Below are 25297 nucleotides of genomic sequence, written 5' to 3' on the forward strand. Positions count from 1 at the left end.
CTGTGTCCAGTGTAACCCCCGGCACATCTCTATGTATAGTGATTTAATAGATTCTAAATTTGAACTCCTGGTTCCCCACCTGTAGGGTCTACTTTAACCGTGCAAAGCTTAATGAACAGAGCTGAACTTCTTGTATCCTGTGACCCACTGCTGCCGTACCCAAATGTTCAATGAGTGTGACCCTGATAGTTTCTGTTCTGCTGCTGCAAGAAATTGGGATCCCTGAGTCTCCAGCTGAGCACGGGCTCTCTGCTTGTGGGGTCTGCAATTGTGTCAATTCTAAATTGGTACCCCCAGCTAGCAAGAAATATACTGCAAGAAAATTCACAGGCACTATAGGGGTGATCAGTATGGGGGTTCCCATTTGGATAGTCGGGCCTCTCTCTCACCCTCCCGGCACAGTTTCCTTCCTGGGAGAGACAGACTGATACAACCCTGATTCCCTCATATCACTTGTCTGGTCCCAATTCTACTAAATGGACAATCGCACACAATTCTGATGGGGGGGGCGCACTTTTTTCCTATACACTGCAATATTGATTCTCATAACATATACTGATATGAATGTTTTTAGTAACTAGACTGTGTGTGGATAACGATCAGACCAGCGGCTGTGTTGGCCTTTGTGCTCTCTACATTACCAATAAAGATTTACACTTTCCTCTTTATGCTGTGGGGCATTTCCTGAGGGTAAATAAATAATTTATATCCATACCTGCTGTATTAGACAAACAACTTCCCTATGGAGCCTACTGTAAATTATAAGGATATTCGAGGGGTTCTGTGACAATATAAAGGCACAAGGCTGCAGTTCAGTTGCTTAATGTGATATTTGTACCCTGAACCCATCATTCGGCCCATAGGCTAAGTACTACGGAAAGGGTTGCCACCTTTTCTGGAAAAAATACCGGCCTTCCTATTTTCTTCTCGTTTATTCATATTACCGTAATAACACTGCCATCAAGCATCATTTTTACCGGCCAGGTGGCAACCCTAACTACGGAGCATTTCATGGCAAACACAATGGAGCCATTTTGATGATTTGGCTATTTTTTTTCTTGTAAACAGGTCTTGTTCCACTCTCCTTATCCACCCCTCACCAATATAGTGCAACTGATTGCCTGTCACTGTTGTTTAACTGGAGCAGAGATAAGAGCACAAGTAGTTTGTGTGGGGACTAACTAACCAGTACAAGTGCTCAGAAAAAGGGGCAATGGATTGAACTCAGGGCTTGGGCAGGCTAAAAGAGGTTGCATCAGAAATGACAAGCAGCTGGAATGTGTGTGGGACCCCTGATTGGAGTCCATCATCTGGGAATGTACAGTTGCCCATCACCCCGAGATTTATTTACAGATTAGTTCCCCGTGGGATTAAAGACTGCACACAAGTGAAGCACAATGGAGGCTAGAATAATATTGGCGTCTTACTGGGAGCTCTTATACTTTGATTTGAAACCACTTGAGATATTTCAGCTGTCCATAGAGAAGATATGCATTCCCTACTTGAGTGATCCACAGTAGCCTCAGCTCCTCAAGCAGTTGCGGGGACTCGTCATTATAATATATAGTGTATTCATACAGGTGCAGACTCCATTTGTCTGCAAGGGCTCTGCATAACTAGTAGCAGCTCCCATCAGGATCTGTGTAACCAGTCTCTTATTAACAGGGAAATACTGAAATTGTACATACATCTCCAAGGGTGACGGACGACTGTTCTGTCCCAGACGATTGCCCCAATCAGGGGTCCCACACACCTTCCAGCTGCTTTGGACTTAGGATGCGGCCTCTGCAGCTTTTTGCCCATGCCCTGTTCTATCCATTGCCTCTATTTTGCTGGACACTGTGCTGGTTATTTAGTCATTCCATAAACTACTGTTGCTCTGACCTCAGCAGTGACAGGTGATTGTGCCATATAATAACAATTTACATGGAAACGTAGCAGAATTGCCAAAACAGCCTCAGTGTAATGACATGAAATCCTCAGTACACAATTGTACAAATAAACAGTTCAGGGTACAAACGTCACATACATGGATGTCAGTATTACATAGCAACCAAGAATTGGGGAGTGGTTGAAAAAACCTTTACCCGAGTGACACCTGACTGCTTGCCTATTTGGAGAAAAATATGCATCCAAATTCTCTTTAATGTGCCGTTTTGGAGTCAAGTCTAGAAATCCAAACTCTTTGGCTCTTACTGGATGCAACACTGCCCATCACTATAAGATGACAGTGGAGAAGATGGATGACCTCTTGCTGCAGCGGAACATACAAGCCCCCTTGGACGTTGCATGACTAACATGGCAACATGTGCAATTGCCTGATGCAAGGTACCAGACAGAATCAAGAAAATAGTTCACTTAAATTTTATTACAAGGTATATTTAACTTATTTACAGTTTTTACAAGGCATAATACGAGCACAGGCCATTAATTAGGGATGCAGCGAATCCAGGATTCGGTTCGGGATTTGACCAGGATTCAGCCGAATCCTTGTGCCTGGCTGAACCGAATCCAAATCCTAATTTGCATATGTAAATTAAGGACAGGTAGGGAAATCGTCACAAAAGAAGATCTGTTTTCCACTTTTTCCTTCCATGCATATGCAAATTAGGATTTGGTTCGGTATTCGGCCAAATCTTTCACCAGGGATTCGGCCGAATCCCAAATAGTGGATTTCGCGCATCTCTACCATTAATATTTAGTATTTACATAACACCCCCCAGGGCAAAAACATGCCTCTGAATTCATGCCACTATTTACCGGGCATAGGTTTGTTCATTAGGATGTGTATAGTCCAGGGCTTGAAAAGGGCATCAACTACCAGAAAATTAGATTTGGCTGTAACACAGGAACATCAGCTGCATCAGCACTTAAACCTGCCTGAGAAGCTTGGGGATGTTGGATGGTTAAGTAGGACTTGACTCCACATTGTATGTCTCCAGCTCAAATCGCTCCTTCTGGCTTGGCAACCTCACCTTCTTCTTAAAGGGGCTGACGTGATAGAATGGTGGCAGAGGCTGAGCCTTGAATTTATAGACCTCAAGAAAAAGATCCAGAGTTGAGCTTTGCAAGTATGATACCCACACTGCACTGTAATATGAATGCCTGTATCTACCCTGTGCCCATCACCCACACCACTCAGCTGTACATATGTTCCCATTTCTGCCCTGTGGTGAGAATATCCCACCCCTATTTTGCCATACTCACTTCCACTTTGCGAAGTTCATCCAACCGCTTCTCTTTCTGCAGTTGCCGCTCTTTGTCCCGCTCAAAGAAGGAAAAGGGACAAACATCCACTTGTCTGTTTTCTACAAGTTTGGGTTTAAATAGGACCCTGTAGTGTGGCGTACGAGTGGCTTTGATAACTGGCACCTCCTCTTCCCCCAGCTCCCTCTGGTGGCCACGCAGGCAATAAGGTGCGGGAGTTCTTTTGTAGAAAGAAATAACCTTTTCAGCACTGGATTCCAAAGCCTCCTCACGCTTTCGTTTTTTTCCCTGTGACAGGTTGAAGGGTTTTGGGATTGTGTATCCTCGTTTAGGAATCTGAACCTGTGGGTACAGCCTAAGTAAATTACATTTGTGCTCCCACACAACAAATCCAATGATAACCCCCACACTGCTAGACTCACCGATGGCGGTTGGTGTCTCCTTAGTGATGCAACAAAGTTTACCATGTTACAGTCATTTCTCTCAGGTTGATTGGAACCATGCTCAAGTTGATCATTGGTTTTACAGAGAAAATCCACTGGTTTTGTGACTGGAGGGTCACCATTATTCAAAGACTGACCTGAGACACAGAGGGGGGGGGTGAAGCCATGCAATAGACACAGAGCCATTTAGTTATACCCTCATATTATACTGTCTAAAACACTGTGGTACAGAGGCCCTGAGTTTTACTGGTCTACGTGGTGAAGGGCCGAGAATGGAAGCCAGTGTTGACCACTCCCTGTGTTTAATCCATATCCACTTTAAATCACACCCATGTTACCACAAGAACTTTTAAGACCATATCCAAGTTCATGGTGGCACATAAAAAAAACATTGGTGCTCACTGCAGGGATATCACTCATCACGAATATGTGAAACATTAAAGTCACACACAAGGATCAATAGGGCCAGCGACAGAGTATGGCACAACACAGGCAGAGATGGCACAAAGAGACCAAGGGCAGTAAGAGTACAGTATATGGCACACACAGGGAACATAGGCATCAGATATGGCACACACAGGGATCATGAGGGAAGCAGTATGGACAACACAGGGAGCATGGGGAAGGCAGAATACCGCAGGAGACAGAAACCTATCAGGACAGTCCATACTGTGCTTCACAGTACTGGTGGCCCTCCAGCAGTTTGAATGAGATGTGAACAGTGCAGGGCTTTACAGGTGTGAACAGTACCGGACTGTGAACAATAGAGGTGTTACAGATGTGAACAATACAGGGGGATTACACCAGTTAGACAGCATTGGTCAAATGAGAAGAAATATGGCTCCTCCCTACCATATGTATAAATACAAAAGGAATGTTCTGAGTACAGTATGAGGGTATATCTTATTTTGTACACAGTCAGGAAAATATAGTCGCTCCCACCAACAGGTACACACCTGCTCTAGTTATGGCAGCTTTCATGGAATGCTCATTTTTCTTGAGATTCTTTTGAAGTTCTTGTATCTTCTCAAGCTCTTGCTGTTCTGCAATTTTAGGCTTCACCAGCACATTCCTACTCCTGAAAAGAAACTTGTATGACATATGTAAATAGGTAATAACACAGATCTACTGGGAACCAATCCATTAGGCTCCAGCACTGTACAACTTGGTGGTTATTTTACAGTAATAATCATGTAGTCAGGAGCAGTGCTGAACTAATGTTCCCCTCAACTTGGATGGACACAGTTGTAATATATTCTCCACAAAGGTATAATAGGATCAGAGAAGATATATGGATGTATTTAGGGTAATATAGATAAACAAGGCTGTGACTCACATGAGCCTTTCAAAAGGGCGATTCTTTATTTGCATCCAAGTTAACAGCCCAGCAGCCTTTCCCATAAAAGGGCAATATGGATCTTGATATCAGTGGTTTGTAGCTTTGCTGAGCATTAAACCCCCACCGCACCATACATGCATGAGACAGATATTCTTTCCAGAGCAGGTTGAGTTACTGGGCCCCAGCAGAGAATGGTAACAAATCATTTCTACAGACTTCAGCAGGAAGGAAAGTGGTCAGTCACTGGGGCTGATGAAGTTTCAGTAGCCTGTAGCCATACATACCCCTTTAGTTTGCACAGCGGGGAGTCAGCCTGTGGTGGCTCATTCTCAAGATCTGACTCTCTCATTTTTATGAGAAGCTTTTCCCGATGCTTCCTGGACATGAGCCTGGTTGATCTGTTGGAGGGAGAAATGAGGATAGGTGAGAAAAGCAAGATAACATGGCATAGCAGAAATCGGATTTCACTGTATTGAAAGGAAACAACCCCTTAAACATTACAGGTTTCAAAACATAAAACAAAATATATGTAAAAACGCTGCTTTAGCTAAAGGAAAAAAAAATAGGGTACAGATGGATAAATAATGGCATAGCAGAACCTATATGAAGAGGGAGTGTGTTAAAAAACATGGGACAGAAAGAGGAAAGAAAAAATCAAAAGCAGAGAAAACGCCAAAGGAAAATTAGTCCTTTAAAAGAGAAGTAAACAACAGAAGGAGCCAGTACCCACTGCTTCTCATTGTATAATCTTTTTAGTGCAGGAACACTTTAAGTGTTTGAAATGTAGACCTTTAAGTAACACCAAAAAATTTAAGTGTTTTAAAGTAATGAAAATATCGTGTACTGTTGCCCTGCACTGGTAAAACTGATACGTTTGCTTCAGAAACACTACTATAGTTTATATAAACGAACTGCTGTAAAGCAAGGGTGGAGATTGAAAAAAGGCTATATGGCACAGGTTAAATAGTGGATAACAGATAACACCATTATGTTCTACAGCAGGGGTAGGCAACCCCAGGCTCCGGAGCCTCATGCGGCTCTTTATCCTGCGGCTTTGCTTGTCACGTCGTCTATACAGCCCTCACACCTGCTGGCGGCTTCTTGAGTGTGCGACCGCGGTAAGCTGTCATCTTACCGCGGTAGAACACTCAGGAAGCCGCCAGCAGGTGCGAGGGCTGTACAGACGTCCCAGGAGTGACAGGCAATATGATTCATCATGGTCCTTACCGCGGTCACACACTCAAGACAGGACACACAAGACAACAAAGGGAAAATCATCATGGAGCTTCAGAAACAGAAGTCACATTAAACAGATGAGAACAGTAGCATTTAATAGGGCTATTCAGTGTTTAATTTATTTCAAAGTAGGCCTACACATACACACTGCACTTCTGTTTGTTGTATTCTGTTGTTGTAACAGTTAACATTAAAAAAAAGGTTACAACTTTTAAAAGTTTATAAACTGTGTTATGTTTTGCGGCTCCAGACTATTTTTCTTTAGTGGAAGAGGGGGCAAAATGGCTCTTTTGATAGTAAAGGTTGCTGACCCTGTTCTAAGAGTATATTTGCTATCTGTTGTGTAACCTGAGCCTTTTCTCAGTTTACTCCCCCATTGCTACACAGCAGCTTATTTGTATTAGGGATGCACCGAATCCACTATTTTGGATTCGGCCGAACCCCCAAATCCTTCGCGATAGATTCGGCCGAATACGAATCCTGCTGAAAAAGGCCGAATCCCAAACTCAATCCTGGATTTGGTGCCTCCCTAATTTATATAAACTATAGTAGTGGTTCTGAAGCAAACACAGCAGTGCAGGGCAACACTGCATTATATTTGTATTACTTTAAAACACTTTTTTGATGTTACTGTTCCTTTAAACAGGTGTAGTCTTATAATCTTAATCAAGATCAAAAACATCTGCTGCTTATTCTATTCATCCAGTGTCTAGTGTTTCTAATGAATCTGTAAAATATGACAGATAAAGCAAACTACTGTGACACAGGTACACAGCATTGTCCCCAAGCCCAAAAAAAAAACAAACAAAAAAAAAAAAACAACTTACCGCATTGACGGAGATTTCACATCACAAAAATGTGTAGTACTCTTGGAGACTGCCTCCTTTGAAAGGGTTGTCAACACCTTGCGCTTGTGTTCTGTTAAAGGAAACAGACTTGTTTAACTGGAGCAGCCTAATGCCCCCTGCCAATTGTAAGGCTGCTTCTTTAGAACATGCTAATATATTCATGCTGCACTGTATCAGCATTGGGGTCCCTTACACTCCCAGCAGAAACACATTTATTTGTCACTTACCAGAATTCACAGCAGAAGTTTCAAAGCGTGGCCTCTGGTTTGGGGGAGTATTAAGTGCATTGGTCACTCTGTCTGCAGAACAAAAATTGGCAACAGATTACATATGTGGTATAAACTGGTCCTCAGGCCAAGTCCACCAAGCCACTTGGATAGATGTCCAGTTAGGGGGTGAATGCCCATTTGAATTTATGTTAAGCTTCCAGGAATATCTAGAAGATCAGAGAGTGGGGTCTGGAAGTGAACACTTATGTTGCTGGAACTATGGGCGAATGCCCAATTCACCAATGTTTTATATATCAAATCTTATGTCCAAAGGGCCCTGACCTCCAAGTGGGGCTTGAACCTAAAAGTCAGACAACTACTATTAGCGAAGTAGCCCAGGAGCCCATGCCACTGGCACTCAATTACATCATGCATTTGGAGCTAGGTTACAATAAAGACATTAGGGGTGACCCTTATATCCTTGGTAACCAATCAGAATGGGCAGACTATAGAGTAGATGTTCCCACGCTGTAGGACATGGAAACAACCTTGGAAGGCATCATCAACTGAATGAAGATAATTTCTCAGTGGCTGTGTCAGTTTTTTTTAACTTAATTTCTTGGTTCAGGGCTATTTTTGTATTGGTAGCCCTTCCTCCACAAGTAAGTCCTATATGCAGGCAGCAGTACTGTAAAGAGAAGACATGGAAAGAGCAGAATGATTGGAGAGTGGGGTAGAGCAAGTGGGGATTATTAGAGAAAACCAACAGAGATCAAGAGGGCCTAAATGTACAAATGAAAATGGCAGAAGAGAGGAAGCTCCAGAATGAGATGAAGGGCCCAGATGTGTTTAGGTAGAGAGAAAGGTACAGCTATGCACCTAGCAATGCTCCTATTAGAAAATAAAGGGCACACGTGGGCACTGGAAATCAGAAACAAAGGACATGGCACACACAGGAGTTAACAGCTAAAAGGATCTACAATACAGGTGCGCATAGAGTCCCTCCTTACAACATATAAGTATGTTGGTGTAGGGAGCCTGCCCAAATGTTAAGCAACTCAGGGAGTCTGAGCAAAGAAAATCTGAGGTATGCAAATGTGAGGGAGGAGTCAAGGCACTAGAGAGGCTGCCACACGGAGAGTTCTAACCCAAAGAATGAAACAAGGGTGCACTCAAACAGCCAGGGGAAGGCTCACCCAGGGGATAGTCTGCACCTCCAGCAGCACTCATGCCAAACACTTCATCACATTCAATATACAGATCCCCCCAACCCAATTCCCAGCCAATACTTGACTCTACGCCCCTCCCATTCTAGATCCCCAAGGAATCTCACCGATCCAGGAGTCAGCATTGTGATCCTCATGGAAAGAACTAAAGTTAATGTATGTAGAAGGGGCATCAAAGGTGTAGGGATCCAGCATGTCTGCCATAGCATCTGGGCCACTTACAGGAAACTGTCTCACCATTGCACTGTACCTGTGAGAAGATGATGCCAAACCGGGCATTACTGGGACTGACAGGGGATTATACCAGCAATTCTCCTATTCCCTCCACACATCCCTGAAATAGCCCTCGTACGTGTTTACTCTAAATATCCCACCCAGAATACCATATCCCTGTATTATCCAGTCGGCACCCCATATTTATGTATATGCCAGTAAGCAGCCCATATGCTTGTATATTCCAGTCAGCATCCCATTTGCTTATATAACCCAGTCAGCACCCCATATCATTATATATATCCTAGTCAGAACCCCATATCCTTACAGAACACAGTCTGCATCCCATATCCTTATATAACCGAGTCAGTACTATCCTTATATAACCCAGTCAGCACCCTTTATCATTATATGTCCCAAGCAGCAACCCATATCCTTAAATAACCCATTCAGCACCCCATATCCTTAAATAACCTAGTCTGCATCCCATATTCTTACAGAACCAAGTCAGCACCCCCTATCCTTATATTACCCATTCAGCACTATCCTTATGTAACCCAGTCAGCAGCCCCTATCCTTCTATAACCCACTCTGCACCCCATATCCTTATATAAGCCAGTCTGCATCCCATATGCTTACAGAACCCAGTCAGCAGCCCGTATCCTTATATAACCCAGTCAACACCCCATATCCTTAAATATATCCTAGTCAGAACCCCATATCCTTACAGAACCCAGGCTGCATCCCATATCCTTAGATAACCGAGTCAGCAACCCATATCATTAAATGTCCCAATCAGCAACCCATATCCTTAAATAACCCAGTCAGTACCCCATATACTTATATAACCCAGTCTGCATCCCATATCCTTACAGGACCCAGTCAGCACCCCATATACTTATATGTATATCCTAGTCAGAACCCTATATCTTAACAGAACCCAGTCTGCATCCCCTATCCTTATATAACCCAGTCAGCAACCCATACCCTTAAATAACCCAGTCAGTACCCCATATACTTATATAACCCAGTCTGCATCCCATATCATTAAATGTCCCAATCAGCACCCCCTATCCTTATATAAGCCAGTCAGCACCCCATATCATTATATATATCCTAGTCAGAACCCCATTTCTTCACAGAACCCAGGCTGCATCCCATATCCTTAGATAACCCATTCAACACTGTCCTTCTATAACCCAGACTGCATCCTATATCCTTACAGGACCCAGTCAGCACCCACTATCCCCTGCACCCCACATCCTTCTATAGTCAGCGGACGAGGAAACAAACCCAACTCATGCAGCATGACACAAACACTCCATACCTTCGTTACCAGGTTAAATAGAGAACGCCGTCAAACAGACCAATCGCCCCACTTGACGTCACCGAACGCTCCGATTGGATGCAATTGGACGAATTGGAGGGCACGCACACAGGTTGCTAGGAAATGTAAAACAACTAGATAGCCGGATAAACATCTCTCGTGGTTCATTAGAAGATTGTGGTCGTTAGCTATATTGTATATAGAGCTATATTACATTAAAATTACTTGTGGAGGATGGGAAAATGTAGTAAGGAAGTTTCTGCAACCCTAAAAGATTGTTTTTGTTTTTTTTCCTTTTGATCCTGATCATGATAAAAGTTGGGATCTTGGATTTTGTTAGAAGTGTCAGTGGCCCAGCACATGCTCCCTGTGCTTTGGGCAACTGTAGGGAAGACAGTGTCGGACTGGGATGCCAGAGGACCACCAGAAAGCCTTAGACCTTGGGCTCACCGAAAAACCTAAGACAGTGGACCGTTCCAAACTATTATTCCTCCTCTCCTCACTCAACCTCTTTATTTTCCTACTTTTTTATATATACTTACAATATTGTCCCATTATTAAGCATTTTCCCCCAAAAAGAAATAGGCCAAATGTTTAGAAACAAGAGGGCCCACTAACACCTGGACCCCCCGGGAGTTTTCCTGGTATCCCGGTGGGCCAGTTCGACACTGGCTGAGGCAGTTGTACATAAAAAAAAGTGTTCAGTGGGTATCATTTGTGAATCTGCCACTATGCCATTCTACTATTAATTCTGGGGGGTATTATACATGGAATTGACTCTGTGCCATTTTACTATGAATTCTGAGGGTATTATACATGGAATTGCCTCTTTTTCATTCCAATATTAATTCTGGGGGGTATTATACATGGAATTGCCTCTGTGCCATTCTAATATTAATTCTGGGGGGTATTATACATGGAATTTCCTCTGTGCCATTCTAATATGAATTCTGGGGGTATTATAAATGGAATTGCCTCTTTGCCATTCTAATGTGAATTCTGGGGGTATTATACATGGAATTGCCTCTGTGCCATTCTACTATGAATTCTGGGGCTATTATACATGAAATTGCCTCTGTGCCATTCTAATATTAATTCTGGGGGGTATTATACATGGAATTGCCTCTGTGCCATTCTAATATTAATTCTGGGGGGTATTATACATGGAATTGCCTCTGTGCCATTCTAATATGAATTCTGGGGGTATTATAAATGGAATTGCCTCTTTGCCATTCTAATGTGAATTCTGGGGGTATTATACATGGAATTGCCTCTGTGCCATTCTACTATGAATTCTGGGGCTATTATACATGGAATTGCCACTGTGCCATTCTAATATTAATTCTGGGGTATTATACATGGAATTGCCTCTTTGCCATTCTAATGTGAATTCTGGGGGTATTATACATGGAATTGCCTCTGTGCCATTCTACTATGAATTCTGGGCTATTATACATGGAATTGCCACTGTGCCATTTTAATATGAATTCTGGGGGGTATTATACATATAATTGTCTCTGTGCCATTTTAACATGAATTCTGGGGGTTTTATACATAAAATTGCCTATGTGCCATGATTCTTCTATGAATTCTGGGGGTATTATACATGGAATTGCCTCCGTGCCATTCTAATGTGAATTCTGGGGGTATTATACATGGAATTGTCTCTTTAACAAACAAGGGAAAGTTGTGCTCACCACTATTTTTTAAAACCATTAGGCTGGGGTGCAATGAGGCTGTGACCACAAAATACATATAGAAAAATACAAGAGTCCTCTGCACTCAACCCATTATCAATATATTTAAGACAAGAGACATTTTGTGCATATTGCTACTGAAAAATGCCTTACCCTTTAAACAAAACAGGGATTGTTTGTCCTTATATTGCAATATATTTAAGCTGGCCAACTACGTCAAAGTCATCCCATATCAGGCCAGTCCTACGCTCAATTTTATCTGATTCATTAAGAATTCTATTGCTTCATTATACATTTTACAAAGGGACTAAGTTTTACCTGCAACTTACTAGCTGCTTTCAAAGTAAAACTCCCAAACTTGGCTGCCCTTTTATTAGGCACCAGTGGGATCACCTGACCATAGCTGGGAAGGGTGGGAGCTACAACATGGAGCTGGTCACTGCTCCGGTATAACTATAACAAACAAGGGAAAGTTGTGCTCACCACTATTTTTTAAAACCATTAGGCGGGGGGGCAATGGGGCTGTGACCACAAAATACATATAGACAAATACAAGAGTCCTCTGCACTCAACCCATTATCAATATATTTAAGACAAGAGACATTTTGTGCATACTGCTACTGAAAAATGCCTTACCCTTTAGACAAAACAGCTCCCACCCTTCCCAGCTATAGTCAGGTGATTCCACTGGTGTCTAATAAAAGGGCAGCCAAGTATGAGAGTTTTACTTTGAAAGCAGCTAGTAAGTAAAAACTTCACTTTGTAAAATGAAGCAATAGAATTCTTAATGAATCAGATAAAATTGAGCGTAGGACTGGCCAGATATGGGATGACTTTGATGTAGTTGGCCAGCTTACATATATTGCAATATATGGATAAACAATACCTGTTTTGTTTAAAGGGTAAGGCATTTTTCAGTAGTAGAATGCACAAAATGTCTCTTGTCTTAAATATATTGATAATGGGTTGAGTGCAGAGGACTCTTGCATTTGTGGAATTGTCTCTTTGCCATTCTACCATGAATTCTGGGGGTATTATACATGCAATTGCCTCTATGCCATTCTAAAATGAATTATGGGGGTTATTATACATGGAATTTCCTCTGTGCCATTCAACTATGAATTCTGGGGTATTATACATGGAATTGCCTCTGTGCCATTCTACCATGAATTCTGGTGGTATTATACATGAAATTGCCTCTTTGCCATTCTTCTATGAATTCTGGGGGTATTATACATGGAATTGCCTCTTTGCCATTCTACTATGAATTCTGGGGGGTATTATACATGGAATTGCCTCTTTGCCATTCTACCATGAATTCTGGGGTATTATACATGGAATTGCCTTTGTGCCATTCTACCATGAATTCTGGGGTATTATACATGGAAATGCCTTGTTGCCATTCTACCATGACGATGATCATCAGGCCCTAATCTGGGATATTCAGCAGATGCCAAGATCCATTGAGGGTCCCATATTGGCATACACAGCAGAGAAAGAAATCAATGTGCAGTGGACAAGCACCCAGCTTGACTGGATTGCTGTTTATTACAAAGGGTCTGGAGATCCTGCATGTGTGACTCTATTTATTCCTTACTCTTTTAGCCCACTCCTCCTGCCCCTTTCCTACAGGATCTTCCGCTTCTCAAGGCCTACAGTTTTTATACATCCAGACTTTCCCATCTTTGGTCTAAGCCAGAAGATCCTTATTCTACTCCCAGAGCCTTTCACTACTAAACATTATTGTCCAGATAAACCAAGTCCTTCTGTCTGGTTTGACAGTATATAACGCAACTCTGTTACATGGAGGAATTAGTGCTACTTAGTAAATCAGGCCCTGTTTTTTAACCTGCAACATTAAAAGGGATTCCTTTCCCTGGTCAGTCCCCTGTACTTAGCCTTGAGTGTATTTCAGTTGTGGATTATGTGGGTGGGATGGTAACTATTGTACTGTAAAATGAGTTGTGCCTACTATAGACATATTTGTGTGTATTTGTAGTGCTAACATGTTATTTCTATTTATTGTCTGACGTTAAATGAGTATCAGGTTCCCTCCATTGATTAGCAGCAATGATTTCACATATTGCTTTTTTAGATATGGACTCTGTACTATTGGTTGCTCTTTGGATGCTTCTCTCCTGTGTCTCACTTGCAGCTTGTATTTTGGGCAAGACATATCCCTAATGAATGATAGACCCTATGAAAACCAGGAGAAAAGATTAAAGGGGAACTATTGCAAGTGTGAGGAAAGGGGGGCCTGCATTTAGTACTCTGATATGCAGATTTTCTCTTTATCCAGGGTCCATGGTCCCATTTTCTTATTGGTTGCTAAAAAGTAGCTAAAGGGCTGTATGGACATATACATTAGATGTTCCCCCACATTAGGGATCCCTCCATCTCTATTCCTACTGCAGCTTCCCAGAAAAGTACTGCAGTATTTTTGCACTTGGCTTTCATTGAAGTACAGTAACAACTACAAATTGTATTGCATTAAAGATGTAGTCAGAAGCATGTTAGATGGGAACAGGGGCCTCTAGAGGAACAGAAATCGTTGCCTTCATTTTGGCTGAAAGAGCTTTGGTGACTTGTCAATCAACTAAGCAATCCGAGAAAGGGAGGCACCCAAGCTACAAAGAAGAGTGAGGGGTTTGGCAGAGAACTTAAAAAAGACTCTTGCCTGAGAACTGGAAATCCAGCTCTGTTTAATCAGTGCCTGTGATAAAAATGACCAATCACAATTTTTTTTTGTTACATTTCAAAACACCAATGCTAAACGCAGTTACAATAGGAACCAGATGAAGGCTCCCTAAGTGCTACATGATCCAGGAGGTTAAAACCAAATGTCCAGAGCCATTTTTATTTCCAGTCGAGAGAGAATTAAATTCCTTCTTGGTTCCAATGGGGTTATGTAATAAAAGGCATTACGTTTGCCCAGGGCAGTAACCCATAACAACCAATCAGCAGGTAGAGTTTACTGCTCCTGGGAAAACTTAGTGAATTTTTACATATGGGGGCAATCGGACCAGTCCCTGGATCAACCTGTACTGAGCTAATGTCAGTAACCTTATATTTTCTCACTTGCTAAAAAGTCATCCCACCCTTTCTCAAAGCTATCTGATAAATCTGCCATTACAACTGATTCTGGGAGAGAATTCCACAACTTCACAGCTCTCACAGTAACAAACCCTTCCCAAATGTTAAGATGGAATCTCCTTTCATCTAATCTCAGTGGGTCCCTTGTGTCTGCTGGAAGGATATACTGGTGAATAAAGCATCAGAGAGTTTATTGTATGGTCCCCCTAGTATATTTATACATAGTTATCATGTAACTATGAACAACCCCAATTTGGCCACACCGGATACCATCCATTCTCTTCATCAGCTTAGTTCTAGTTCTACTGCAATAATGTCCCTTTAGGAGCTCTAAAACTGTCACTAGGTGGCACAGTGTGGCCCCTGTCCCATTGTTCCTGTTACAAGACTCTGCATGATATATTTTATTGCTGCTATATTAATATTTGCTTTGTTACTATAAGCTGTTATAGATGGCCTGGGCAAGGAGTTCTTACTCCCAGCAACTCCCTAATCCTAAACTCTGCCTAATCCTGAGCCTAACCTTTCAGTTCCCCTCTGGGAAAAAAGGTCCTACTCTGGGGAAAAAAGGACCCAGCCTAGCTGGCCAACTCAATCCCTGGGGTTTAGAAAAACCTCACCTACATATGCATACCTCCCAAATGTCCCATTTTTAGAGGGATAGTCCCTCTTTTGACAGCTCAACCTGCAGTCCCTCATTTGTACTGGAAAGACCCGTTTTTCTCTGCACTGAACAGCTAGAAAAATAAACAAAGATTCTAACTTAATCAGCTTTTGGCAGAGAGCCCAGAACAGCCACAGCAGAAGATAAGATACTTTTGTAACAATTTCTAGATAAGCAAATAAGCAATTGTAATATAAGATAACAGGTCCCTTGGGAAAAGTTAGACTCACAGCTTAAAGGGCAATTCACCTTTATTAGCAAAACTGTAATAACTGTAAAAATTTAAAACTTTCGTAACCTGGCAAATTTTGTAAAATGAACATGGTAATTGGGGGCGTGGCCACAAAAACAGGCGTGGTCAAACACAATTTTGCCATGTTACATGCGCCAACTTTTTTGTCCCTCTTTTTATTTCCAAAATGTTGGGAGGTATGATATGTCTAAGTATCGGCTATGAGCAAACCTAGAAAATAGCTGCTTCTATACCAGTATGTAGCTCATCTAGCTGGGGTATATCTTGCTTGTGAGCTTAACCCTGTCCCCTGACATCATGGATCAGAATCAGAATTGAATATAGTGTATATGAGGAGCACTGCTGCCCTGCAGAACTGGGATTGAAGGCTCAATTCCATCCAGAAAATGATCTGCAACCCCCTGTTCTAGACTTCTAACCTCAACCTGGGTAAACCAATCAGTTTATCCCTATACCACTTTTATATTTCCCATTCTCTGTATTTAGTTCATGCATTTCAAAAGGTTTTCTGCCATTGATGCTTTTAACTGTGCTTCTGATTGGGGCTCCTAGTGGGCGGGACTGTTACTGTTGGCAACCCCAGCTTTTCACTGTGAGCAGTGAGAGTTGGGAGATTGGGAGAGACCGATCAGCTAGTGATTTAGTTTTCAGGAGATTTTTCAGTGACCCAGGCAGCCATTTATTGGAGTAAGTTAAGGGTATATCATGTGGGGCAATCTTATTAATATTCCATTAACACAGCTATCTAAATTAATAGGTTTCCATCCACTGCTTGTTTTAACTGTCCCTCTGAGTTCTTAACCAATAATCTGCTTGGGGCTCCTAGTGGGCAGGACTGTTACTATTAGCAACCTCAGCATTTCACTTCCTGAGGATCAGACATCAGTGACAGTTTGGAGATTTGGAGAGACAGAGCAGCTAGTGATTTAGAGAGAGAGAGTTTGCAGGAGATTTTTCAGTGACCCAGGCAGCTATTTATTGGAGTAAGTTGGGGGTATATCATGGGGGAGCTTTTCTATGAGATATTAAAGGGGACAATGTTATTAATGTTATCAGGGGACTTTATTTACAAAGTGTAGGTACCAAGCACAGACATACAGACTAACAGCAACATCTGCCCATGGATAGAGATATGAGTTGGCATGTATATCACACAATACAGAGGTTGGCAGCTACATGCTTCAGCTTGTGGGAGCCAGAGATAGAATGAATGCCGGGGAGAAGTAGACAGTTTCATATTTGTGTGTGTGTGTGGGGGGGGGGGATAAAAGTTCCAAAAGTATGTTGCAGATTCTCTTTATTCCATTAATTGAACACACTTATCTAAATGTATTAAGTTTCAATACACTGCTTCTTTTAACTGCGTTCTGATATATTTGGGGCTCCTAGTGGGTGGGACTGTTACTGTTGGCAACCCCAGCATTTCACTCCCTGAGTAACAGACAGCAGTGACAGTTGGGACAGTTGACTGTTGGAGAGACAGAGAGTAGCTACAAGTTTAGAGAGAGAGAATTTTCAGCTGACCCAGGCAGGAATTTATTGGAGTAAGTTAGGGGTATATCATGGGGGGCTTTTCTATTGGATATTAAAGGGGACAAAGTTATTAACATTCCATTAATTGAACAAAGCTATCTAAATTTATTAGGTTTCCATCCACTGCTTTTTTTAACTGTCCCTCTGAGTTCTTAACCAATAATATGCTTGGGGCTCCTAGTGGGCGGGACTGTTACTATTAGTAACCCCAGCATTTCACTCCCTGAGGATCAGACAGCAGTGACAGTTGGGAGATTTGGAGAGACAGAGGAGCTAGTGATTTAGAGAGAGAGTTTGCAGGAGATTTTTCAGTGACCCAGGCAACTATTTATTGGAGTAAGTTGGGGGTATATCATGGGGGGGCTTTTCTATGGGATATTAGGGGACAATTTTATTAATGTTATCAGGGGATACTTACAAAGTGTAGGTACCAAGCACAGACATACAGACTACATCTGCCCATGGATAGAGATATGAGTTGGCATGTATATCACACAATACAGAGGTTGGCAGCCTGATGTTTCAGCTTGATGGGAGCTAGGGTTGCCACCTGGCCAGTAAAAATGATGATCGATCTCAATGTTATTAATAGGGAAAAAAGATAAATATGTAGGAAGGCTCGTAATTTTTTCCAGAAAAGGTGGCAACCCTAATGGGAGCCAGAGATAGTATGAATGCCGGGGAAAAGTAGACAGTTTTACATTTGGGTGTGTGTGCGGGGGGATAAAAGTTCCAAAAGTATGTTGTAGATTCTCTTTATTCCATTAATTGAACACACTTATCTAAATGTATTAAGTTTCAATACACTGTTCTGATATATTTGGGGCTCCTAGTGGGCGGGACTGTTACTGTTGGCAACCCCAGCATTTCACTCCCTGAGGAGCAGACAGCAGTGACAGTTGGGACAGTTGACTGTTGGAGAGACAGAGAGTAGCTACAAGTTTAGAGAAAGATTTTGTCAGAGATTTTTCAGTGACCCAGACAGGAATTTATTGGAGTAAGTTGGGGGTATATCATGGGGGACTTTTTATGGGATATTAAAGGGGACAATGTTATTAATATTGTCATCGGGGGACTTTATTTACAATGTGCAGGTACCAAGTGCAGACATACAGATTATCAGCAACATCTGTCCATCAATAGAGATTTGCATCTTGTATCAGTTTTTGGTAACTTTGTATCTAAACCTGTATCAATCTGTTGGTGCTTTATTAAAGGGGGTGGTTCACCGTTAAAGTAACTTTTATTATGTCATAGAATGGTGAATTCTAAGCAACTTTTCAATTGGTTTTCAATATTTATTTTTTATAGTTTTAGAATTATTTGGCTTTTTCTTCCCCCTCTTTGCAGCTTTCAAATGGGGGTCGCTGACTCCCTTCTAAAAAACCAATGCTCTGTAAGGTTACTAATTTATTGTTATTGTTACTATTCAGGCCCTCTCCTATTCATATTCCAGTCTCTTATTCAAATAAAGGCAGGTTGCTAGGGTAATTTGGACCCTAGTTACCAGATTGCTTAAGATGCAAATTGAGCTGCTGAATAAAATGCTAAATAAATCAAAAACCTTCAATAATAAAAAATGACTAAAAGTTACAGTAGAAGTAATTCCACCTTCTTCCTTTCTCTTTCTAGGAGAGCCAACCTTGCTTGTATATATTCCATCTGTACAGGCTGTGCTGGTAAGTAGGAATAGTGGGAGAGAAGGGGGCGAGGAGAGTGGGGGAGTGGTTTGTGGAGAGTAGAGAGTAGGTGAGTGGGGAGTAGGGAGTGGAGTGTGGGGAGTTGAGATGGCCCTCCATAAGGTGGACAGGGTAGAGGACATGGATGTAGACGTAGTGGATGAGGTGGAGGACATGGAGGTGGATGTAGTGGATGAGGTGGAGGACATGGAGGTGGATGTAGTGGATGAGGTAGAGGACATGGAGGTGGATGTAGTGGATGAGGTGGAGGACATGGATGTGACGTAGTGGATGAGGTGGAGGACATGGAGGTGGGATGTAGTGGATGAGATAGAAGACACGGAGGTAGAGGAGATAGTGGACATTGATTTTGTTTCATGGATTAAAATTGTTAGCATGTATTGTTGCCCTTCTTCTAAACCCCCCTTACCCATGCATCCTCCCTCACTGCCACCCCACAGCTTACCCTTGCTCTTACTCCTCCTCTCACCCACCTACCCCTAACTTTCACCACTCTCCTCTCACCCCTTATACTTGCTCTCAGCCCTCCTCTTACCCCCCACCTCTTATCTTTGCTCCCACCTTTTTACACCAACTCACCCCTTACCTTTGCTTTCACCATCCTCCCCACTCCTTACCCTCGCTCTCACACCTTCTCTCAAACCTGTACCTCTTTCCCTTGCTCTCTCACCCCCCCTTAGCCTGGCTCTCATCTCCCTCCTCTCACGTCCCCCACCACTTACCCTCACTCTCACCCACTCCTCTCACCCCTCCACCCCTTTCCCTCGCTTTCAACCGCCCGATTCTTACCCCCCCTTTGCTTTCACCCCCTCCCCATACTCTCTCTTTCACCCCCACCCCTTACCCTCGCTTTCACCCCCTCTCACCCCCTCCAAATACCCTCTCTTTCACCCCTCCTCTAACCCACTACCCCTTACCCTCGCTTTCACTCCCCTACTTTTACCCCCTTTCCCTCGCTTTCACCCCTCCTCTCACCCTCCACCCCTTGCCCTGGCTTTCACCCCTCCTTTCACCCCTTACCCTCACTTTCTCCCCCCCTCCTCTCACCCCCATCCTTTACTCTTACTTTAACCCGTCTCCTCTCACCCCCTCACCTTACCCTTGCTTACACCCCCTACTCTCACCCCCAACCCTTACCCTCACATTAACCCACCCTCCTCTCACCCCTCCTCCCCTTACCCTCACTTTCACCACCTCCTCTCACCCCACCCCTTACTCTTACTTTAACCCGTCTCCTCTCACCCTCTCACCTTACCCTTGCTTTTACCCCCTACTCTCACCCCCAACCCTTACCCTCACTTTCACACCCTCCTCTCACCCCCCACCCCTTACCCTTGCTTTAACCCGATCCTCTCACCCCCCCACCCCTTACCCTCACTTTCACCCCCCTCCTCTTACCCCCACCCCTTACCCTCGCTTGAACTCCCTCTTCTCACCCCCCACCCTCGCTTGAACTCCCTCTTCTCACCCCCCACCCCTTACCCTTGCTTTCACCCACCCTCTTCTTACCCCCACCCCTTGCCCTCACTCTCACCCCCCCTTAGCCTTGCACCCACCCCTACCCCCTTATCATGCACCCACATTAGTACTCACATAAGCACTCACACATGCACATACATGCACCCTCCCTCTCAAACATACATATAAAGCCATGATCCAGGGAGCAATACCGATTGCCATTTGGAGTCAGGAAGGAATTTTTCCCTTTAGTGCAGATTGCCGAAGCACTCTATGGTTTTTGCCTTCTTCTGGATCATCAGCTGTTAAGGATGCCCGAACCCAATTGACTTTTAATTTGATTAAATCCTGTTCCCACGAACTGGTTTCCCCATAAATATGTCTCTGTGTTTTTCTTGAATCTCTATGGCAAATATTGAGGGAGGGAAGGTGCTCCTGTGCCTCATTCTGATCAAGGTAACGGACCAATAGTGTGATTTAATACTGCGGAGGGGCTGCTGAAATGTGCAGGTGCAGGGCAGGGTGGGATATAACTCAGCAGTGGTATTGATAGAGTCTTAAAGATCTGTATGGTTTTATATCTATGCAGGTTTTTTTAGAATAGGTACTGCTCTGGGAATTCATTGGTTAATATGAACATCATGGGGCTGAAATACACGGGGTCAATATTTGTGCAGGGGGTTTGTTAGAATGGGTAATGATATGCAATTTCATTGGTTAATAATTATGTGATGGGGCTGATAGACACAGGGTCAAAATCTTTTCAGGGTTTCTATGCAATATAATAGAAGGGGTGATGTTCACCTCTTTCTTCTTTCTGTGCCACCCCCAGAGCTCTGGGCATCAAGCATGATTGTACCACGAAAGTCACAGGACAAGCTCATGTTATCTATTAAGGTGAAAGGCCCATCCTAAAGCTTGACATGGGTAAGAAAGCCCAGGATGGAAAAAACAAACAAAATTAATCCTAGCACCCACACAGTGCCCTCGAAATATACCACAGGCAAAACACCGTGCCCCTATACCCATCACTGGCAAAACAAATCATATATAGCGAAGTTACCCTTAAAGCTTTACCTACACTAAATATCTGATTTAGTGGATCTGATAGGGGATATTTTCCAGGCAGCGTCTCTCCAACTGTTGTTTGACTACCACTCCCAGCATCCCCAGGCACACAGCTACAGGGCTGCACACTGGATATCTCTGCTATACCTGCAATAGAGATATAATAAAGATCCGTTATCCAATAAAACCCCAGGTCCCGAGCATTCTGGATAACAGGTCCCATACCTGTATTTCCATTAGGTAACCACAAAGGATAAAGAGAGGGATTACATAAGAAAACATTCAGTTTCAGCGGAGCCCGATATTAATACTATAAGCCCCTCCCCTATTTATTGTTCAGAAGGGGCCCAAATACCCTGGGAAATGAAAAGATCAAGGGTTTGTATGATCCAGATTTGGTAAAAAACACCAGCATTATAATGGAGTAGAGGCGCCCTCTAGTTTGTGGTAAAAATGCCTACATCTCAGAGCTCACAACAGACAAGCAGATTATTATAGATACTAACAATGTCTAAGGGTACAGTGTCCCTGCAAAAGGGTGGATCACCTTTAAGTATGTTATAGAATACCTAATTCTAAGCCAACTTTTCAATTGGTTGTCATTATTTATTTTTGCATAACTTTTGAAATATTCACTCACTGTCGTTCATAGCATTATTTGGGCCCTGGTGGGGTGCCAGGCTGGCTGCAGTAGGAACATCCTGGGTGCCATCTGTGAGACCTCATGGCTTTTCGTGATCTCTGAAGGTGCCACTGGCTGGATTTTCTTGGCTTGGAGGGGGCTTGGGGCACAGGAGAATGACAGACATCCCCATTCATTGGAAGGGTTTGCATGGGAGGAGCCTTGAGTTTGGGATTCCCCTGGTGACAAAGCTGCAAATAAAACACAAATATAATGATTAGCAACTCTAATAGGTTATATTTGCCAGAATTCTAATCTCTGGGCTCTGATTGGCTGCAAGTTGATCTAGCTCTATTGCTCTAATTGAAAGTAGATATGACTAGAGAATGGGCCAGGCACAAGTAATACCTACCTTTCTCTCCTGGAACAGCTATATGCGTTCTATCCAAGGCATGGGGTTGGTTAATGTCTTCCCCAATTTGTTGTTCCTGGTGCCCCAGGAGGCGGATAGGGTGTGGGCCCTAGAGGTGAGGGGTAAGCAGAGCTTGGAAGACCAGCAAGGGATGAAAGTCTCTGCATGGCTACCATCTCCAGACTGTCCATCATGGAGCCAAACGTATTCCTCCCATTGTACACTGAGTCTGGTGGTCTCACCATGCGAGGGTCCATAGGCGGTGCAAAGTGTCGGGGCCTTGGAGGATGGCTGCTCAAATTTAAATGGGAAAGAGACAGTTTCTTTTAGGGATAACCCTACCATCTGGGAGGCCAGGTCTCATCTGGGGCATGTACCCCATGGGGTATTGTCCTTGGGGGTACAGACACTCACCCTCCTGTGACAGGGTGCTCATTCTGGCAAAGTGGGGTGGGATATGGGGACCCTGGGAATGTCTGAAATTGGCTGGGTTACTGTTCGATGCTTCAGGAACATCAGGAGAGGTCTGAAATGAGACAGCACCGGGGATGGTAAGTGGGGCATCTTTACCTCAGCTCTCCAACCATATAACATCAACGTCTGTATAGTAAAGAGGAGGCTCCTTGTTCTGCTCTTTCTGAGTTCTGTAGCTTTGGGTTTGCTGTACTGGATCTCCAAGTTGCTGTTCTGGAAATCGAAGTGCTCCATAACCAAGACCAGGCTACGAACTCCTCAGAGCCACATGCATCCCTGGGGCCGACCCTACACTACATAGACCCCTGTCCCCCCCAGCCTAGCTGCTACCCCAAGGCAAATGCCCCTAACTTTTTACTTACCCCTCAGTGCAGATTCACAGCATCGGAGTTCATGGCAGCCATCTTCTTCTCTTCGGTCTTCATCAGGAAGCAAGTTCCGTATCAGTGCGCAGTTGGAGCAGTCTTCGGGTTTTTGTCATCTGTGCATGTGCTGAAAGTCACGAAAATTGCCGAAGTGCCAGAAGAAGACCCAATGAAGACCGAAGAAGAAGAAAACTTAGGGGCATTTGCCCAGGGTAGCAGCTAGGTTGGGGGGGGGGGATGTAGGAGGGCCTATGTAGGGTAGGGGAGTAGGGTTTTTTAATAAAGGTTTTATTTCCCCTTTCAGTGCTAAAAGCAGTGCATACTGTAAAAGGCTCACAGCCTATCTAGCAAGCTGAGCAGTTTCCCTTTTAGTCATTAACATAATAGGTTGGACTAATCAGTCGCTTGAGGCTGCACAGTTGCTAGAAGGGGGGGGGCACAGCTCTCAAATATGACCAACCCCCCCACCGTGTGCACGGAGAGAACTGACCGTAAGTGAGCCTGCCCAGATATGCAGGCAGGGTTAGAACGCTGTTATTTAAGCTTTTTATTTTCCAGTAAATGGACTGTCCCTAAGCCTTTACCGTGAGTAAGGATGGTAGCCCTTAAAGAGTTGGCAATTAGCCTGCGAGACATTGCTTACCATAGCCCTTGGATGTAGATATTGCCGGGGCATGCCCCCATAGTGCAGCTGGTGAGGGTATGATGATGCCATAGCAGAAGGATCATAATGCCTCTCCAGTGCCGATTCTAATTAATGCGCCGCCTGGGGTGGTTCCTTCAATGCCGCCCCCCTCGCCGGCTTAAACACTATTGCGACGAGCGCAATTGCGCTCTTTCGCAATGGTAAAGCCGAATTTCTGGTTTAAAAAACGGAAATTCGGCTCTTAAAGGTACCAGGAGCGGCTTTTTGCCGCCCCTGGATATCTCTGCGGCGTTGCCGCCTGAGGCGACTTTATCAACTCGCCTCATTGGCTGCGCACCCCTGTGCCTCTCACTCTCCTCTGGTTTCGGTATGGAAGGACTGGCCCTGCTGCTTTCGCTTGATTGCCTTTTCCTCCCACTATCCTCTCTGCTTTTCCAACAGCCCACCTTTGAGCGTCTCCCTAGACTCTTCCGCTTTGCAGCCCTCTCTTCTTTTATGTGAATACTGGTTTCTCTGTCAGATTCCCCCTCATCCTTGGGAAGGTACATAATGAGTCGTGTATAGGGAACCCCAATGTGTACTGTGTCTAAGGGAAACAATATGGCAGTTCCCAGAGAAGGAATGTTATGGGCACACAATAAGCTATTCCTAGCAATACTCACCACTGTCCTGGCAGTTGTACTTGGCACAGTTCCTGAATATGGTTTTCATGTCATTGACAAACTGCTCCTTGGTGAGATAATACCCGGAACACAGCCTCTGCTCCACCCTGGTCCGTTGGGCACTGCATTGGGAGGAAAAGCAAAGGTTTGCATTAAATATACAATTAGACGCAGATTTGTGAAAAGGCCACCAAGGCCCGGGCCTAGGGCAGCAGGATTTTAGGGGGCAGCATGAATCCCAATAATACCCACACTGATTCAGAAACACTGGGGATGCACAGTAGATACAATATTTCATTGAATTTCCTGTGCGCAAATCCCCATTGCACCAGTCCTGATGATAAAAATTTGGTTGAATAAAGGGGGGGACAGGGGCGATGAACGGCAGTGGGCCTAGGGGTGCCTGCTGTGTAAATCCGGCCCTGATTGGACATTGGTTGTCATGCCTTACAAAAGGTTGCAGCTTGGCAATTATAAAACCCAGACATTGGGAAGTACTCAGCACTAAATTTCTAATCTAATTGTAATAGATGTTACCGTAATGATGGTAATGATGTTGTAGCAATTTGGAGCATAGGATCCATCGACTGGTTCCAAGAATG

The 25297-nt window shown here is 43.7% G+C and overlaps 2 protein-coding genes across 5 annotated transcripts in view; both read right to left on the reverse strand.

The window, feature by feature from the left end:
• The window catches only part of LOC108701997 (traf2 and NCK-interacting protein kinase), a 1005599-nt gene that overhangs the window by 128542 nt on the left and 851760 nt on the right, over positions 1 to 25297 (reverse strand). The gene's annotated exons all lie outside the window — the stretch shown is intronic.
• On the reverse strand, positions 2646 to 12101 carry LOC108702053 (targeting protein for Xklp2-A-like). Of its 4 annotated transcripts, XM_041577456.1 has the most exons (10): positions 12064 to 12101; positions 10049 to 10164; positions 8616 to 8758; positions 7301 to 7372; positions 7053 to 7143; positions 5274 to 5387; positions 4607 to 4728; positions 3630 to 3787; positions 3208 to 3549; positions 2648 to 3038 (listed from the first exon to the last, which is right to left on the reverse strand). In XM_041577456.1, exons 3-10 carry the CDS (start codon positions 8746 to 8748, stop codon positions 2907 to 2909), a joined length of 1164 nt encoding a protein of 387 aa, XP_041433390.1. In that variant the 5' UTR covers positions 8749 to 8758; positions 10049 to 10164; positions 12064 to 12101; the 3' UTR covers positions 2648 to 2906. The 4 variants fall into 4 exon arrangements, with proteins under 4 accessions (XP_041433392.1, XP_041433391.1, XP_041433390.1 ...); XM_041577457.1 differs by lacking the exon at positions 12064 to 12101 and having other exon boundaries at positions 2647 to 3038; positions 7062 to 7143; positions 10049 to 10604; XM_041577455.1 differs by lacking the exon at positions 12064 to 12101 and having other exon boundaries at positions 10049 to 10603.

This window comes from Xenopus laevis, chromosome 9_10L (assembly GCF_017654675.1).
Source record: "Xenopus laevis strain J_2021 chromosome 9_10L, Xenopus_laevis_v10.1, whole genome shotgun sequence".
In the NCBI taxonomy this organism is placed as follows: domain Eukaryota; kingdom Metazoa; phylum Chordata; class Amphibia; order Anura; family Pipidae; genus Xenopus; species Xenopus laevis.

Bases quoted from the DNA above. Each gene is read 5' to 3' on its own strand.
- LOC108702053 (XM_041577456.1), bottom strand. From the start codon at position 8,748: ATGGTGAGACAGTTTCCTGTAAGTGGCCCAGATGCTATGGCAGACATG. The intron at 7,373-8,615 runs GTGAGATTCCTT...TTTGTTCTGCAG, and splicing joins CAATGCTGACTCCTGGATCG to ACAGAGTGACCAATGCACTT. The intron at 7,144-7,300 runs GTAAGTGACAAA...TTCCTTTAACAG, and splicing joins AACTTCTGCTGTGAATTCTG to AACACAAGCGCAAGGTGTTG.